This window comes from Gymnoscopelus braueri (assembly GCF_963280865.1).
Source record: "Gymnoscopelus braueri genome assembly, chromosome: 7".
In the NCBI taxonomy this organism is placed as follows: domain Eukaryota; kingdom Metazoa; phylum Chordata; class Actinopteri; order Myctophiformes; family Myctophidae; genus Gymnoscopelus; species Gymnoscopelus braueri.
The window spans coordinates 12,562,632-12,579,592 of record NC_137608.1 but is presented as its reverse complement, the minus strand read 5'-3'; the positions used below and the strand labels follow the sequence as shown (position 1 = coordinate 12,579,592).

At 43.5% G+C, this 16,961-nt stretch overlaps 1 protein-coding gene across 1 annotated transcript in view; it reads right to left on the bottom strand.

Moving 5' to 3' along the window:
- The window catches only part of kiaa0825 (KIAA0825 ortholog), a gene marked incomplete at its 5' end in the record, with an annotated part of 179,113 nt that overhangs the window by 52,434 nt on the left and 109,718 nt on the right, over positions 1–16,961 (bottom strand). The window contains 4 exons of the mRNA XM_080433477.1: positions 5,960–6,053; positions 6,744–6,810; positions 10,202–10,378; positions 15,868–16,042. Of these exons, the coding sequence (XP_080289603.1) occupies positions 5,960–6,053; positions 6,744–6,810; positions 10,202–10,378; positions 15,868–16,042 (513 nt within the window). The remainder of the gene's footprint in view (positions 1–5,959; positions 6,054–6,743; positions 6,811–10,201; positions 10,379–15,867; positions 16,043–16,961) is intronic.

Below are 16,961 nucleotides of genomic sequence, written 5' to 3'. Positions count from 1 at the left end.
GTACATCTACTCAAGTACTGTACTTAAGTACAATTTTGAGGTACTTTTACTTTATTGGAGTATTTCCAATTGTCTATACTTCTTCTTTACTTCTACTCCACTACGTCTCGGAGGCAAATATTGTACTTTTACTCCACTACAATTATTTGAAAACCTTATTTACTAATTACTTTGTAGATTTTGATTATTAATACAAAACTACTTCAGCCCTATATACATTTCGGCCATTTGAAAATAGACGATCTACAAGCTCACAATGCGTCGCGATGCAACGCATTGTGAGCTTGTAGATCTGCTATTTTATGCATATTGTGCATTTTATACATTAGAAAACTTCTGCATAATAATAATGAGTACTTTCTACGTTTGGTACTTTAAGTACATTTTGATACCAATAATTTTGTACTTTTACTCAAGTAATTTTTTTATTCCTGATGTTTACTTGTAACGGAGTATATTGCAGTATTGATACTTTTACTTCAGTAAAACATTCGATTACTTTTTCCACCACTGCTAGTATGTCACAGGGACTTACACCCTGGGTACTGGGTACCATCAGTCTTTGGTGTGACTTGGCCCGGGGATTCGAACCCTGACCTCACAATCTCAGGCCGTGCACTCTAACCACAAGGCCACTGAGCTTTGCCAGACAGTTATCCAACATGTTAACCATACCTGGACCTTGGACTCTGTTACAAGTACAAGTCCGGACTTAAAAATGTACTTGAGTAAAAGTACAAAAGTATTGGTATCAAAATGTACTTGAAGTACCAAAAGTATTAAAAAAAAGTACTAAAATGTTTGAAAATAGCAGATCTACAAGTTCACAACGCGTCGCATTGCGTAGGTCGGCTATTTTCAAATAGCCTAGGTATAAAATAGGGCTAAAGTGGTTAATGTATGTTTTATAACGTAATAATTATATCTGCAAAGTAACTAGTAACGAGTAAAAGTTTTCAAATAATTGTAGTGGAGTAAAAGTACAATATTTGGATCCGAGATGTAGTGGAGTAGAAGTAAAAGTATTGGAAATTGGAAATACTCAAGTAAAGTACAAATACCTCAAAATTGTACTCAAGTACAGTACTTAAGTGAATGTACTTACACCACTGCCCAGGTCAGTCAGTGAGGTCCAGGCTGGTATTAATCAGTCTGCATTCTGCTGAAAAGCTCAATGTGCGGATGATGGATGAGGCAGCGTGCTGAGAGAGAGAGAGAGAGAGGCAAAGTGACAGGTGACAGAGAAGGACATGCACGCACGCACGCACGCACGCACGCACGCACGCACACTCACACAGTCACACACACCTGTGTAAATCCACTCCTCCGGTCTGGATATAGCTACAGAATCAAGCAGGGTGAAAGAAAAAAATATAATTTGAGGTTAGATTTAGGTTAGAGTTTTCCCTATTAAATACTTAGCTGTGCGGCGATGTCAAACACCGGACAAAGGCAGATCTAGATCTGCCATTTTCGATGCACCCCTAAAATATCGATGTCCTCGCAAGTGTAGTAATACAAACACATGTGTGTATGTGTGTGTGTGTGTGTGTGTGTGTGTGTGTGTGTGTGTGTGTGTGTGGGGGGGGGGGGGGGGGGGGGCGTGTGTGTGTGTGTGTGTGTGTTAACAGTGTGGCCCATTGGCCTCCTATATATTGTTGCGGTGGCAGGGCAGGTTATTGAGGCCGGGGGTTTCTATCACATTCTAATGGAGCCGGGCTATGAGTTAAGGGCGCCGGGCTTTTACACCGGCGCTGTTAAATCACAGGCTCAGATGACTTCATTAGCAGAGGAGGACACATGCTGAGTCGCACAGTGCAGATATACTGCAGGTGAGCACACACGCACGCACGTGAGCATGCACACACACACACACACACACACACACACACACACACACACACACACACACACACACACACACACACACACACACACACACACACACACACACACACACACACACACACACACACACACACACACACACACAGGCCGGGGGAGTGGAGCAGCAGAGCGACTGGGAGTCATTCAAGGAGAGCAGCAGCAGTTATACCACATAAAATGCAAGGTCAAAAGGTCAGGGTGATAGATATTGTTTTGTGCACAGCAGTACGAGACGATGATGTCATTACCGTAAATAATGTGGGTTCATTGTTGTCAGTGACAGTTGGGAACAGTAACGTTATCCTTGTTTTGGTTGAAATCATAGAGAAAACATCTTAGGAGACATCAGCCCTATTTATTATCATCACATAAACCTGCTGGGCATGTTGATTTTCCCCGTAGCGGCTGCTCATTGAAAAGCATACTATCAGTAATTATTACAGCCAAACAATTATGGACAAAATTATATTATCACGATTATTCACTGAGTATAGTAACAGATTTGTATATATTTTTTTGACACAAGCATTATTACTGTAAGCATATTTCATCCATGTTGTTCTAGTACTGCACATTCCTGCTAATGTAGGTTCGAATTAAAATAAGATATAAATATGTCCGTCCGTCTGATGTGTACCACTAATGTCAGGACACTGCAAGGTTCAAGGGCATGAGATTAAAATGATTTTGTTCAGATTCATCATACATAGTATCAGAGCAATGAAAAAAGGTAAACACTGTATTAGAGGATGATACACGTGCCAGGGCCTCCCTCAGTCCCGGCATAGTAGTTCCGGAGAAGCGTACTGAGTGGCCCTGTCTTGCCCTAAGAGGACTGACCGTGGGTAGCTACTGGGACGTAAGTCGGGGCTTGATCAAACCTGGCTGGGTCACCTGGGCGAGGGTGTATGTTGTTGTGAGACCCGAAACACCCGATGACCCCAGGCTACAACACTGATGATACGTCCCAGGTGCATCCATGTGATGTTTTCTTTATAGTTAGTGACTCTATTTATAGTGGCTCATAGGAATTAGACTACGTGGCAACCAGGAATAGTTTGGTGACCACCGGAGAGACGGGTGACAGCCGGAATGTAGACGGCATCCGGGAGCAGTATGGGTTAGCGCCCCAGCCTGTGTCTTCCGTGAGGAAGAAGCCCAACAAATGAGGCCTTTAAGGAGGGCCATTCAAGCATGCCGCAAGTGGAGCCTGCAGTATCACCACGGCCCAAGAAACCATCACGCCAGAAGGAAATGTTTGGATCGGGGGGAGTCTGGTGCAACGCTCAGGTCCTGGACCTGGTGAGACGATGGAGGAGCCCGGCCAGGAGGCCATCCACAGAGCCTATAGTCCCTCCACGTGCCAGAGACTCCCCCCAGTCCCGGCAGAGTAGTTCCGGAGAAGCGGACTGAGTGGCCCTGTCTTGCCCTAAGAGGACTGACCGTGGGTAGCTACTGGGACGTAAGTCGGGGCTTGATCAACCCCGGCTGGTCACCTGGGCGAAGGTGTACGTTGTTGTGAGACCCTAAACACCCGATGACCCCAGGCTACAACACTGATGATACGTCCCAGGTGCATCCATGTGATGTTTTCTTTATAGATAGTTGTGCACTTTTACAAATTGTAAACGAGTTCCAAAAAATATTTTGTTCTTTTCCATGTTTATGAACTCAAATGAATGAAGCCGAGTTAGGGTGGCGCTGCGATCATCTGAGGCTATATTTAAAAAAAAATCATTATCGCCTAATAATCACATCCATGGATCCAACATCAATGCTCGTCCCATGAAAGGACTGTCAAATCCCTTTTCATGGCCAGATACAGTATGTTTTGAGTTGGGAAATGGATCCCGGCTAGAAGAACTTCTGACAGCTCATATTATGCCGTCGTTCATGAACTTCCCTCCGCTGTGGAAGCAGCCTAGTAGCGCCAGAGTCATTCTTCTGTAATCCTCCATGAAATCTCCATATTTCCAATAAGGCCAACAACAAAAGGGACCCTAATGAGGAAAACTACATAACTCTATACAGCTCACTTTGATGCTGTGAGATTAAGGAGGGGGGGGGGGGTTATATAACATTTATCCACTCAACAACTCCTCCTTCCATCTTTTCTCCGACTCCGTCATTATTATTAACTGCTCTCTTTCTCTCTCGGCCTTCTCACTTTTCCCGTTTCTCTCTCTTGTCTCTCTCTCTCATATGCAGCGGTGGAAAGTAACTAAGTACATTTACTCAAGTACTGTAATTAAGTACAATTTTGAGGTATTTGTATTTTACTTGAATAGGCTCTCCAATTTTCGATACTTTTACTTCTACTCCATCTCAGAGGCAAGTATGATACTTTTACTCCACAAAATGTATCTGAAAACCTTTGTTACTAGTTACTTTGCAGATATAAATGATTATATTATAAAACATACATTAACCACTTTAGCCCTATTTTATACAAGCTTTATACAACGCATCACATCCGCGACGAATTGTGAGCTTGCATATTGGCTATTTTCGGCATGTGACTCTGTCGTATATGAAGAAGTACATAAATCCAGCATAACTCCAACACAATGACTCTCTCTCTCTCTCTCTCTTTTCTCTCTCTCCCATGCCTTCTCTTCCTCTCTTCCGGCCCGTCTCTTCTCTCAGTTCATTCATCACTTCATCATGATAATCCAACAGTAATGTGTGGCTCAGTCAAACACCGACAGTATCTGATTCTGTTTTAACACGTGTTGTGCAACTAGGCACCAACCTAGTGTGTGCGTGTGTGTGTGTGTGTGTGTGTGTGTGTGTGTGTGTGTGTGTGTGTGTGTGGTGTGCGCTGTGCGTGCGTGCGTGCGTGCGTGCGTGTGCGTGCGTGCGTGCGTGCGTGCGTGCGTGCGTGCGTGCGTGCGTGCGTGCGTGCGTGCGTACGTGCGTGCGTGTAAGAGGTGGGGTGCGTACTTCACCCTTATTAGACCAACGTCCTTGGTAGATGCAGAGCTTGCCCTTTGTTAGAAGATGTGTGTGTGTGTGTGTGTGTGTGTTGTGTGTGTGTGTGTGTGTGTGTGTGTGTGTGTGTGTGTGTGTGTGTGTGTGTGTGTGTGTGTGTGTGTGTGTGTGTGTGTGTGTAACAATGGCAGTGATTTAGAATGGATTGGGTGTAAGGCTGTGTGCAGTGTTGACAGCTGTGAATGGAGAACAGGGAGCAACCTGAAGTATTGCCATCTAATATGTGTCACATAGCAGCATAAATATTTATACACAACAGGAGAGGAGAGGAGAGGAGAGGAGAGGAGAGGAGAGGAGAGGAGAGGAGAGGAGAGGAGAGGAGAGGAGAGGAGAGGAGAGGAGAGGAGAGGAGAGGACGGGAAGAGAGAGGAGAGGAGGGGAGGGGAAGAGAGGAGAGGAGAGGAGAGGAGAGGGGAGAGGAGAGGAGAGGAGAGGAGAGGAGAGGAGAGGAGAGGAGAGGAGAGGAGAGGAGAGGAGAGGAGAGGAGAGGAGAGGAGAGGAGAGGAGAGGTGGGGAGGGAAGGTCTTGGGATGAAAAAACTCTTAAATCAGGTAAGGGACATAATGAACAAGAGTCTCTTTCTCCATTCACACTCCATTCTCTCTCTCTCTCTCTCTCCTCTCTCTCTCTCTCTCTCTGGCAGTAGGATGTGTGCAGTAAACAACAGTCATGGTATGCACAGCCCCCCACCCCCACCAACAAACACACACACACACACACACACACACACACACACACACACACACACACACACACACACACACACACACACACACACACACACACACACACACACACACACACACACACACACACACACACACACACACACACACACACACACACACACACACACAGGCTTGCCCAGTTGTAACCCATGCCCAGTTAGCCCATATAAAAAACCCATATGGGACCCACAAAATCTGCCCACTTCAAGCCCAACGCCCACTTGGTGCCCAAGTAGCCCACATTGAAACCACATGGAGCATACGTGTGTGTGTGTGTGTGCTGGCTGGGTGGGAACACACCAGTCCACTCATCACGCGTCAGAACAAACAGGTGAAGCTGCTGTTTACAGTACCTGTTGGCCAGTAGAGTAGTGAAGGTGAGCGGCCTCATGGCCCGGTAGGCAGGCAGCAGCCTGGCCAGCACCACGCCCACTCCGCCACGGAGCCCTGTTGATGCACGAGCACAGCGCACAGTTAGTTATTAATCAGGGTTAACCCATTAAAACCCATGAGGCCGATTCTACAGAATGTCGTCTAAATCCAAACAGTTTTCTTAAAGGGATAGTCACAAAAAAAAAATGTATTTTCTATCAATTACACACCCCATGAAGCCTTTGTTTTTGTCTCATTGTTTTTGTTCCTAAGCCAATAATTTGATGACCAGCGAAAGATGCTAATGTCTACCGGAGCCGCCGCCTGTCATCAAATTATTGGCTTAGGAATGGGACAAAAACTAAAAAATATCCATGAATTCAAGTGTCCATGGGGTGTGTAATCGATAGAAAAAAAGTCATTTTGGGGGTGAACTATCCCTTTAAAAAACGTTTTTGCTATGTCAGTGGTGGTGCTATGTCAGGTCAAGGACCACCAAAATGATATGTATTTGTCTGCAGACCCCCATTTCATTTTGCTCCAGGGACCCCCAGGAGCAAAGATATGAGTTAAAAATGTTTGTTTAAAAAATATATATATGATCACGATTTTTCAAAAACATTATATCTACAAGCTCATAGCGCGGCACGAAGTCACACGCTATGAGATTGTATATCTGCTATTTTTGAATAGCCAAAGTATACAAATGACACAGATCGCTTTCCCGGTTTTAATGGGTTAATGCCGGCGGTACGTTAGCGGTACCGTTAGCACTCCAGCTGCGACCCACAGCAAACAGAGTAGAATCCCGGCGCGGGCCGGCGCAGACACCCTGGGCCGATCCATCACAGTCCACACAAGAAGGTTTTAATTCCAATAAGACAGCAATTAATTTATAAATCCATTTGGGGAGGGGATGTAGCTGTCATTTATGGAAAGATAAATCAATTTTGGGGAGGTGGTCGTTACTCTTGTGATTTTTAAGTTATTTTTTTTCTCTCTCTCTTCTCCGTCTTTAATGGCACCCTGCCAACGCCCCCCCCCCACCCCTCACTCACTCTCTCTTTCTCTCTCTCTCTCTCTCTCTCTCTCTCTCTCTCACACACACACACACACACACACACACACACACACACACACACACACACACACACACACACACACACACACACACACACACACACACACACACACACACACACACACACAAACCCATGCATGCAATTACACACACGCACGCACGCACTACACACACACACACACACACACACACACACACACACACACACACACACACACACACACACACACACACACACACACACACACACACACACACACACACACACACACACACACACACACACACACACACACACACAGCTCAGCAGTATATTGGGGAAGGCAAATAAAAATCAGATTGGCTTTGATTGCCAAAATGTCACTCTTAACTCCAGGGCAGAGTTTTATTGACAGAAAAAAGAGGAGAGAGTCAAGTCTCTCCCTCCCTCCCTCACCTCCCTCTCTTCTCCTCCTTCCTCACAGGTGATTGATGGCTCTTGCTCCTTTTTTTCTCTTTTTCTTCCTCCCCTCCTCCCTCCATTTTATTTGACAAACAACACAGGCACCTGAAGCGGTGAAGGCATTTTAATCATTCTCTTAATAGGGTGTTTCTATGCAAAGCTATGCGGCTCTCTCTCTCTCTCTCTCTGATAAGCAAAGGAAAAAACGGGCCACAGTCATTCGCCGTTTTTTTAGAACGTGACTGTTCTTCAAAAAACAACGGCAGCAAAGCGGGTATAAAAAAGTACAAGGGTACAAGGGATAAAAAAGAAAGAAAAAAGAATATGTATTAATGCTACTAATCCAGCCAAGAAGTAGAAAGAAAAAACATGTTGGCTCCCACAATTTCCAAACGCTTCTGCCTACCAGTCTGGAGATGAGTAGTAAAATAAGGCAGATATGAGGTCATTTCCCCACCTCTGTACCCCCTGTGCAGTTGCTTTAATCACTTGAAAAATAGCGTGCCTATTCTGAGCATGTCATAATACGGAAACCCAATTATCTTATGAGACATCTTAAAGTCCGTCTGTGTATGTAACATCCATTTTAGCAGTATTTTTTATTTATTTATTTTTTTTTACTAATGGAGCTACCTCTGGTGCCTCCGTTGTGTCGATTTTGACAGCGTCGTAATGGCTGATTTTACACTTGGTCGCATGCTGAAAATAGCCGATCTACAAGCTCACAACGCATTGCAGCGCGACGCGTTGTGAGCTTGTAGATCTGCTTTTTTCAGAGTGCAACACCCGAGCGCAACCAAACATAAAATGCCTTGTCTTTTAGTTCTACTGGATCTCTTCTCCACTCAACCCTCACTAACATTTTTGTCTAGTTTTTATTTGTTGATGAAATTGTCAATATATTTAGTCTTAGTTTTAGTCATTATAGCTTAGTTTTTATTTAGTTTTCGGCAGTGAAAAAAGGTACTCAACGAACATTTTTCGTCATAGTTTTAGTCGACGAAATCAACACTGTGGCTCCGTTGTCTGTTTGAACTGCGATTCCCAGAATTTAGTTTGAAACAAAAACACGGACCTGCCACTCAAAAGAAAATCTTCGGCAGGGTCATAGAGTTGAGGTTATTTTGGAACACAACTACAGCGGTCTGTATCAAAGCTGCACTACGTAACTTCCCTCTTCTTACCCCGGATTTGAACCCGGCGGTTTCCTGCACAAGTGCTGAAATTTTTATCATTGAGCTAATAGAGCCCTGCCTGCTTGTTCAGGGGATACATTGAATCAGATCCTGTGTCTATGTGAGACATGACCTTTGACACGATCTAAATGTCTCAAAAGAAGAGCAGGGAGACAAAATACAACCACCCAATCGTATAAGTTATATTGTATGAACATACTCTACCATACAGATTGGAAAAAATATATTTTATTCATTAAAAAAGTGCCGCTTTAACGTGTTATACAACTGATGTCTCCATTCTCTCTGACCTCTAAACTTTACTATATCTAATAAAAAAAGAAAAACATTGTCTAACAATAATATAAAAAAAAGAAGAGGGAAGAGATTTAAACTTCTTTGCACCATTGAACCTTAAACTACCTGTAGCAAGACGTATACTGTATCATGATTTAAGGACAGAATATCTAATGCAGTTCATACTCTGGGGAGAAGGTCTGCGGTGGTACAAGGTGAGCCGGGTTCAAAGCCTGAGAAGAAGAAGTGCACATTCAGAGCACGTCTCTTTTTAATGCCGTTCAACTTCTTTGCAAATAAAAGAAGGCAACAAGAAAGAAAAAGTGCCACTTTTTTCATCCCCCACCTTTAAATGTTCACTTCTGACTCCTGCTAGAGGAACGAGAGACCTATAGAGAATTGTGGAAGAATCTGGTATAAGATATAGGAGACTACAGACAGAATCTGATTCCTTATTTTCGCGATTTAAAAAAAAATAGCAGATCTACAAGCTCATAGCGCGGCACGAAGTGAAGTATAAAATCATGGTTGAAGTGGTTAGACTAGTCCTTATCCCTGAAACTGCACCCCTGACCGAAGCACGACCCCCAGCACATCACACACAGACACACGCACAGGCACACGCACACACACACACACACACACACACACACACACACACACACACACACACACACACACACACACACACACACACACACGCGCACACACATACACGCACGCACGTACACACAGTACCAAGGTCGTGCGGAATACTCATGAAAAAGTGCCATAAAATCCCAGGGGAAGCATCAGTTGTTTGATACTGTATGTTCCCTAATTGTAAGTTTGTATTTGTATTTGTAATTGTAATGTATTTTGGCGGTGCCTTGATGACGTCGTAATGGCTGATTTTACACTTGGTTGCATGCTGAAAATAGCCGATCTACAAGTGTTGTAAAAATTGTACATCTGCTATTTTCAGAGTGTGACACCGGAGCGCAACTAAACATAAAATGACTGGTCTTTTAGTTCTACTGGATCTCTTCTCCACTAGTCTCTCCCTAACATTTTAGTCTAGTTTTTATTTGTTGATGAAATTGTCAAAATATTTAATCTTAGTTTAGTCATCATAGTTATCTTAGTTTTTATTTAGTTTTTATTTAGTTTTAGTCAGTGAAAAAAGGTATTCAACGAAAAGATTTCGGCGAAATTAACACTGGTAGATGACGATGACCCATGGACTTACCTGATCCAGTCTCTTGTTGCCAACGTGGTCAAACTGGGTGAGAGGGTTGAAACGGGGCGGAGCTGCTGTGTGATCCCCAGAGCCAAGGTCAAAGTTCACCAAGCGGGGAGGACGACCTTCAACGCCATCGTCGTCATCGTCACCTGTGGTCGCGGTCAACTTCCTCAACAACAGCTCCTGGTATCCAAGAGAGAGAGATGTGAGATGGGACTATAATGTAAGAGAATCATCTAGAATAAAATAAAATAACATCCTGAATAATCTACAAGCTCATAGCGCGGCACGAGTGCCGCGCCATGAGCTTGTAGAGCTTGTAGATCTGCTTGTAGATCTGCAAGAACTTGTAGATCTGCAATTTTTGTAAAATCTTGAACATTTTTGCAAATCTTTGAATATACATAATTTTCAAAGCGAACATTTTAAACTCCGATCTGTGCTTCTGGGGGGTCCCTGGAACAACATATTTTGAGATGGGGGTCCGCGGCCAAACACATATCATTTTGGGTGGTCCTTGACATGAAAAAGTTTGAGAACCACTGATTATAGCAACATACGTTTTTTTTATATAAAAACTGTTAGGATTTAGAAGATATTTGTAGAATCCCCCAGAAACAAATATTCAAGTTACAAATGCTTTAAATTGTTTTAATAAATATATATATTATATAGATATATATAAGATTTGCACACATTTTCATGATTTTTCAAAAAATTGCAGATCTACAAGCTAATAGCGCGGCACCGAGTGACGCTCGTGGGCTTGTATATCTGCTATTTTTGAATAGCCAAAAGTATAAGACAATGGTTAAAGTGGTTAAAATCTAAAATGACAATCTGCTTTCCCGTATAATCTACCATACTGGATAAATTACTCAGCACTACAGGCAGAGTGGAATAACAAGACCGGAACAGTATTGATGACCTACACAGGTTTTCACTGAGTGACTGGAGGACATTATTGACACACAGAGAGAGATGGAAAGTTTAAGAGCCAAAGATAAGTTGTAGTAAACTTTGTCAAACTGTAAAACATAAAACATTATCACTACAAAAAAAAATGAATTAAGGATCGATGACAGGGGTCTTCAACGTTCGTTAGGCCAAGGACCCCCCTAGCCTAGAAAGAGATAAATCAGGGACCCCCCCCCCCACTATATATTGCATAAAATAGTGTTTCAGATTAAACTTTTTCATAGATTTCATAGACTTGTTTGACAGCAACTATCATCAGTGTATTTTCAGACATTTAAAACTCTCAGCACTTAGTAAACTTGACCTTATAGGCTTTGTACTTGGTCTGCTCTTTTCACCTCTACACACCAAACCTCTTTGCCAAGCTGCGACGTGAGCTTGTAGATCTGCTATTTTCGGCTAATCTTCCCCTCAGAATATAGGGATGCGTGGTTAATGTAAATAAAATAAAAAGTTCCTATATCACACACAAGATTTGGAGACTCCCCTGCAGTAACTCTGAGGACCCCCTAGGGGGTCCCGGACCCCCTGTTGAAGATCTATGAGAAATACAAATTAGCGCGGACCAAGGAAATGAGCCAATTATGAAGATTATTGGCTATTTTAACGTCTATTATTACACTCGCAGAAATCCTAATGAAGGGACTGTGGTGATGGGCTCTGTAATGTATCTCTGTATTCCCACTTCAACTGGCCCAACGGAACTAGAAAAGTAATAATAATGATGTTCATATTCAGCTTTTTATGGGCTGTGAGCGTCCTCCACCCAACCCCAACGTCCAGCCTCTCTCCATCCAACTATATTCCCTGACCGGTCGGCCCCCCGCAGCAAAAGTAGAAATTAATCAGAACTAGATGTTCAGAAATAGATGATGATGAAAATAAAGGACAACCGGAGAGCACGGTGACATTTTGTATAGATGTGGAGAGAGAGAGAGAGAGAGAGAGAGAGAGAGAGAGAGAGAGAGAGAGAGAGAGAGAGAGAGAGAGAACGAGAGAGAGAGAGAGAGAGAGAGATTGTGTGTGTGTGTGTGTGTGTGTGTGTGTGTGTGTGTGTGTGTGTGTGTGTGTGTGTGTGTGTGTGTGTGTGTGTGTGTGGGGAAGGGGTTAGGACATACTGTAAGCTATACTGTAACTTCTCACTGTTGTTTGTGTCTTCCGGTGGAGTGAGTGCTGTTGGTTTTGTGGAATGACTGGAAAATAATAATTATAATAATCATATACTGTACGCGCTCTTCTAAGTACTCAAAGTTGCTTTAGGGGAACACAAATTAAAAAATAAAGATAAATAATCTTTATTAGGTAAAATAATAGGTTATATTGTATCTAACATTAAAAACTGTGAAAACAGGGGTTTAGCGGTGGGTTTCGAGGTCATATTTGAAGGTTGGATGGTGGGGGGCTCTCTCATGTGGTTAGGGAGTGCGTTCCACAGGGAGGGGGCCGCAACCGAAAAGACCAAAGTATGGTGTGTTACTCTATGTTAGGTGTCTGTGTGTGGTGTGCACATGAATTTCTTGTGTGTGTGTGAGTGTGTGTGTGTGTGTGTGTGTGTGTGTGTGTGTGTGTGTGTGTGTGTGTGTGTGTGTGTGTGTGTGTGTGTGTGTGTGTGTGTGTGTGTGTGTGTGTGTGTGTGTGTGTGTGTGTGTGTGTGTGTGTGTGTGTGTGTGTGTGTGTGTGTGTGTGTGTGTGTGTGTGTGTGTGTGTGTGTGAGTGAGTGAGTGAGTGAGTGAGTGAGTGAGTGAGTGTGTGTGTGTGTGTGTGTGTGTGTGTGTGTGTGTGTGTGTGTGTGTGTGTGTGTGTGTGTGTGTGTGTGTGTGTGTGTGTGTGTGTGTGTGTGTGTGTGTGTGTGTGTGTGTGTGTGTGTGTGTGTGTGTGTGTGTGTGTGTGTGTGTGTGTATTACTATACTTGAGAGGACAAAATGTCCGCACAAGTATAGTAGAATTTGAGAAATAGGACAGCCTCACAAGAGAAATGGTTCTTTTATGGTTGGGGAGTTAGACTTAGAGGTTAGGTTCAGGGGTTGGGGTTAGTAGTGTTAGCCTGATTTATACTTAGTTCGCTGGTGTCGTTGCACCGAAAATCTACAAGCTGACAACATGGCACACTGTTGCGACACGTTGTAAATAGGTTTAGCTTTAGGGCTAGGGTTAAAAATGACCCCCCCCAAAACAATGTTGATGTCCTCGCAAGAATAGTAATACAAACCTGTGTGTGTGTGTGTGTGTGTGTGTGTGTGTGTGTGTGTGTGTGTGTGTGTGTGTGTGTGTGTGTGTGTGTGTGTGTGTGTGTGTGTGTGTGTGTACGGTGGCACCCTGGTGTGCCTCCACTATATCCCCATTAGTCAGGTTGACACGGCCTCCAAACCTCCTCTCCACCCGGCAGCCTCCATCTCTACTCTGACCCGACTGTCCTTGACTTGACCTTGTATTGACCTTGGCTGGGTACGGAGGACTGCCAGGCTGTTACATTTAATAAGTATGTCAGTAACCCTGGAATGCATTCATTCAACAGTTTTTTAAATTAAAGTTTTAAGAAAAAAGTTAAAATTACATTTGTTCACACAAGAAGTGGTATAAAAAAGCTCTCTATATGATGTGATATGAGCTATACATCCCACTATCATCTTTGAGATCAATTATGTTGAAGATTAAGTTGTAATAGTCATATGTATTGGACAGGTTATGAGTTAGTGTCTTTGTGTTGTACTTAGGGGTGTGCCGATACACTAATTTCACCAAACGATACGTTACGATATTTGGCTCACAACTTCGATACGATTTCGATACGATACGATACGCACTTTTTTATTATGAAAATATATGGGGGAGAAAAAATGCAAACAAATAATTCTGTTTTTGCATTATTCAGACGCAAACTTGTAGCTTTTCAGCTACAATAGCCGTTTTGAATCCAAATAGGGCAATAGTGTGACCTGACCCGAAAAAAAACAAAATGTTGTCACCCTTTTCACCTCAGGGCTGTTTGCATGCCTGATTATATTATTGTAAACGATACATATCGTCACGAAAACGTATCGCGATATATCGCGGGACGATATATCGGCACACCCCTACAATGTTGTGATGAGTATCTGTATGAATGTTGTGTATTGAATTTTTTTTGGGGTCATTTTCACGTCTACCCTGACAGTTTTTAAGTTGCTTGTATTCAATAATGTTATCAGACCCCCTTCCCATACAAGCCCATTGTAACAACAAACTCCATTTTAACCATGTTGGATTCATTGAAAACACCCGTCCTTGGTTCTGGTGTCCTTCTAATATGCGAAGGGCCGTGTTTTTTCAATTACTTTTTTCATTTATTAAATGTTTTTCATTTTCTCAATTTAAAAGAATAAATAAATGAAAAAAGTAAGTGAAAAAACACGGCCCCCTCACTTATTAGGAGGACAATATCAGTCACCAGAACCAAGGACGGGTGTTTTCAATTAATCTAACATGGTTAAAATGGAGTTTGAAGTTACAATGGGCTTGTACAGTAAGGGGGTGTGTTTGATACAATGAATATAAAATATCTAAATATTGAATCAAGAAAACTTAAAAACAAAAGCCTGACGTCGACGTTAAAAATGACCCCAAACATGTTTGAAAGTGAAGTATCCCTTTAAGTGGTTAAGTGACTGACTGTGTTTTTAGTTAGTCTTATCTGTAGCTTGTCTCTGTAGTCCAGCTCCTGTCGCTGGCAGTGCCAGCTCTCCGGCGGGTATACTGAATCCAGGCCATGGGGGATGTCAGCACATTGGCACAACCACCAAAGCCCTAATTACTCTTACATGTGTGATGTGGCAGCCATGCGGTACAAAACCATTGTACAGTACAGCTTCTGAGGGTCCTGGGGCCATCAGTGCATCCATTACACCCCCCCCCCCCCCCCCCCACCCCTAACTGCCCACCCACCTCCCTCCCCCACCCACCAACCACCAGTGTTGCCATGTTCGCTTATTATAAGCGACTGTAAAGTCGCTTGTAAATATTGGCAGTTGCGAGGTTGCTGTTTTTTGTTGGCTTGTTTTTAAAGTGTATATACAGTAGTTGCTTATTTGGGTTTGTTTCCAAATGTATTGATTATTGTTTAAACCAGTGGTTCGTTTTATTTTATTTTACATTTTTATCCCACAAATTTTGCAACCCCATTTTTTTCACCCAGTGCCAATTGTCTAAGTAATCCTGGGCGCTACCGCTACACTCCCTCTGGCAGCCTAGGGAGAGCCCGGAGCCGAGCTAATGCCTCCTTCAATGCATAAAAGCTAACAAGCCTTCTTATCACCCGACGACAGGGTGATAAGAAGGCACGTTTTTTTATGTCAAGGACCCCCAAATGAATATGTAGGCTAATTGTCTGTGTATCCCCATCTGAAAACATGTGCCAGAGACAAATGTTTCAAAAATATTTCAAATTTTCACTTTTTGTCCAAGATTTTTTCGTCTATTTTCAAATAGTCGATGTATATAGGTTTAAAGTGCTCTCGTGGCCTCCCTAATTGCATCTGTTGGGCTTTGTTTTCATAGACCCTGGTTTCTTATTTCTCTCGCAGAATCTGGCAACACTGCCCACCACCCAGACTGCCAGCCCCGCCCCCTCGCCCAGACCCCCAGACAGCCTGCGGCGGCAGGCCACAGCAGCCACCTAATTGTGTGGGGGAGAGAGAGAGAGGCAGTGCCTTCCGTACCTCATTGCCTTGGATGATGTGATGTATGTGCCTCAGGTAGTCACTGCCACCTGCACAGTGGCACACCTCCAGCAGCATCAGGAGCATTTTCTGCTCAGTCAGTTCAGACGACGCTCCCCCGCCCTCTCCTCCTCCTCCTCCTCCTCCTCCTCCTCCTACAACTCGCTCAAACACACTGGGAGACAGAGAGAGGGAGACAGAGGGAGAGAGAGAGAGAGAGATATGGAGAGGGACGGGAATGGAGAAATAAAGAAAAAGACAAAGAGAAAGATAAAATAATTTGGAGTGCCGATGGCCTAGTGGTTAAGGCGCATACTACATATAGGCTCTATTGCAGCCTGACAGCGAGTCGCGGGTTCGATTCCTGAGCTCGATGACAGTTGATGCGTGTCACTCCCCGTCTTCTGTCTGTCTTTACTGTACTACATGGTAAATGGTGCATTTATATAGCGCTTTTATCCAGAGCACTTTACATAGATGTGCATTACATTCACCCACACATTCACACACCGATGGCAGAGGAAACCATGCAAGGCACCAACCTGCTCATCGGGAGCAATTAGGGGTTCGGTGTCTTGCTCAAGGACACTTCGACACTAACTATGGGGGAGCCCGGGATCGAACTGGGAACCTCACGGTTCCATCTGGCCGCTCTACCGGCCACTCTACCCCTGAGCCACTGCTGCCCTACTATCCAAAATAGAGGCAGAAAAGACCCAAACAAGAGAGAAAGAACAAAGAGAGAGAGTCCACAAGAGGAAAGTATATAGCGAACAAAAGAGAAAGAACGAGTAGGAAAGAATAATAAATATAAAGTGTTAAAAAAAAGTGAGAGGACTGTGATAAAGGAGGGTTAAAAAACAACCTTTATACGTTATACAATACGTTAAAAACCTTTTTAACGTATTTCAGCCTCTGCTTCACCAGCACCATGGTGGAGAGAAGACCTCTGGTAGTCTGGTAATAGGTTTGTCATTCTCTGAATTCCACTGGAGAACAAAAAAACCTTCAGGCCGTCGTCGGTCGTTCAGGAGATTTAATTAACATGTCTTCTACTTCTAATCTTCACCCTTCGCTCCGGAGAACAAAGTGGC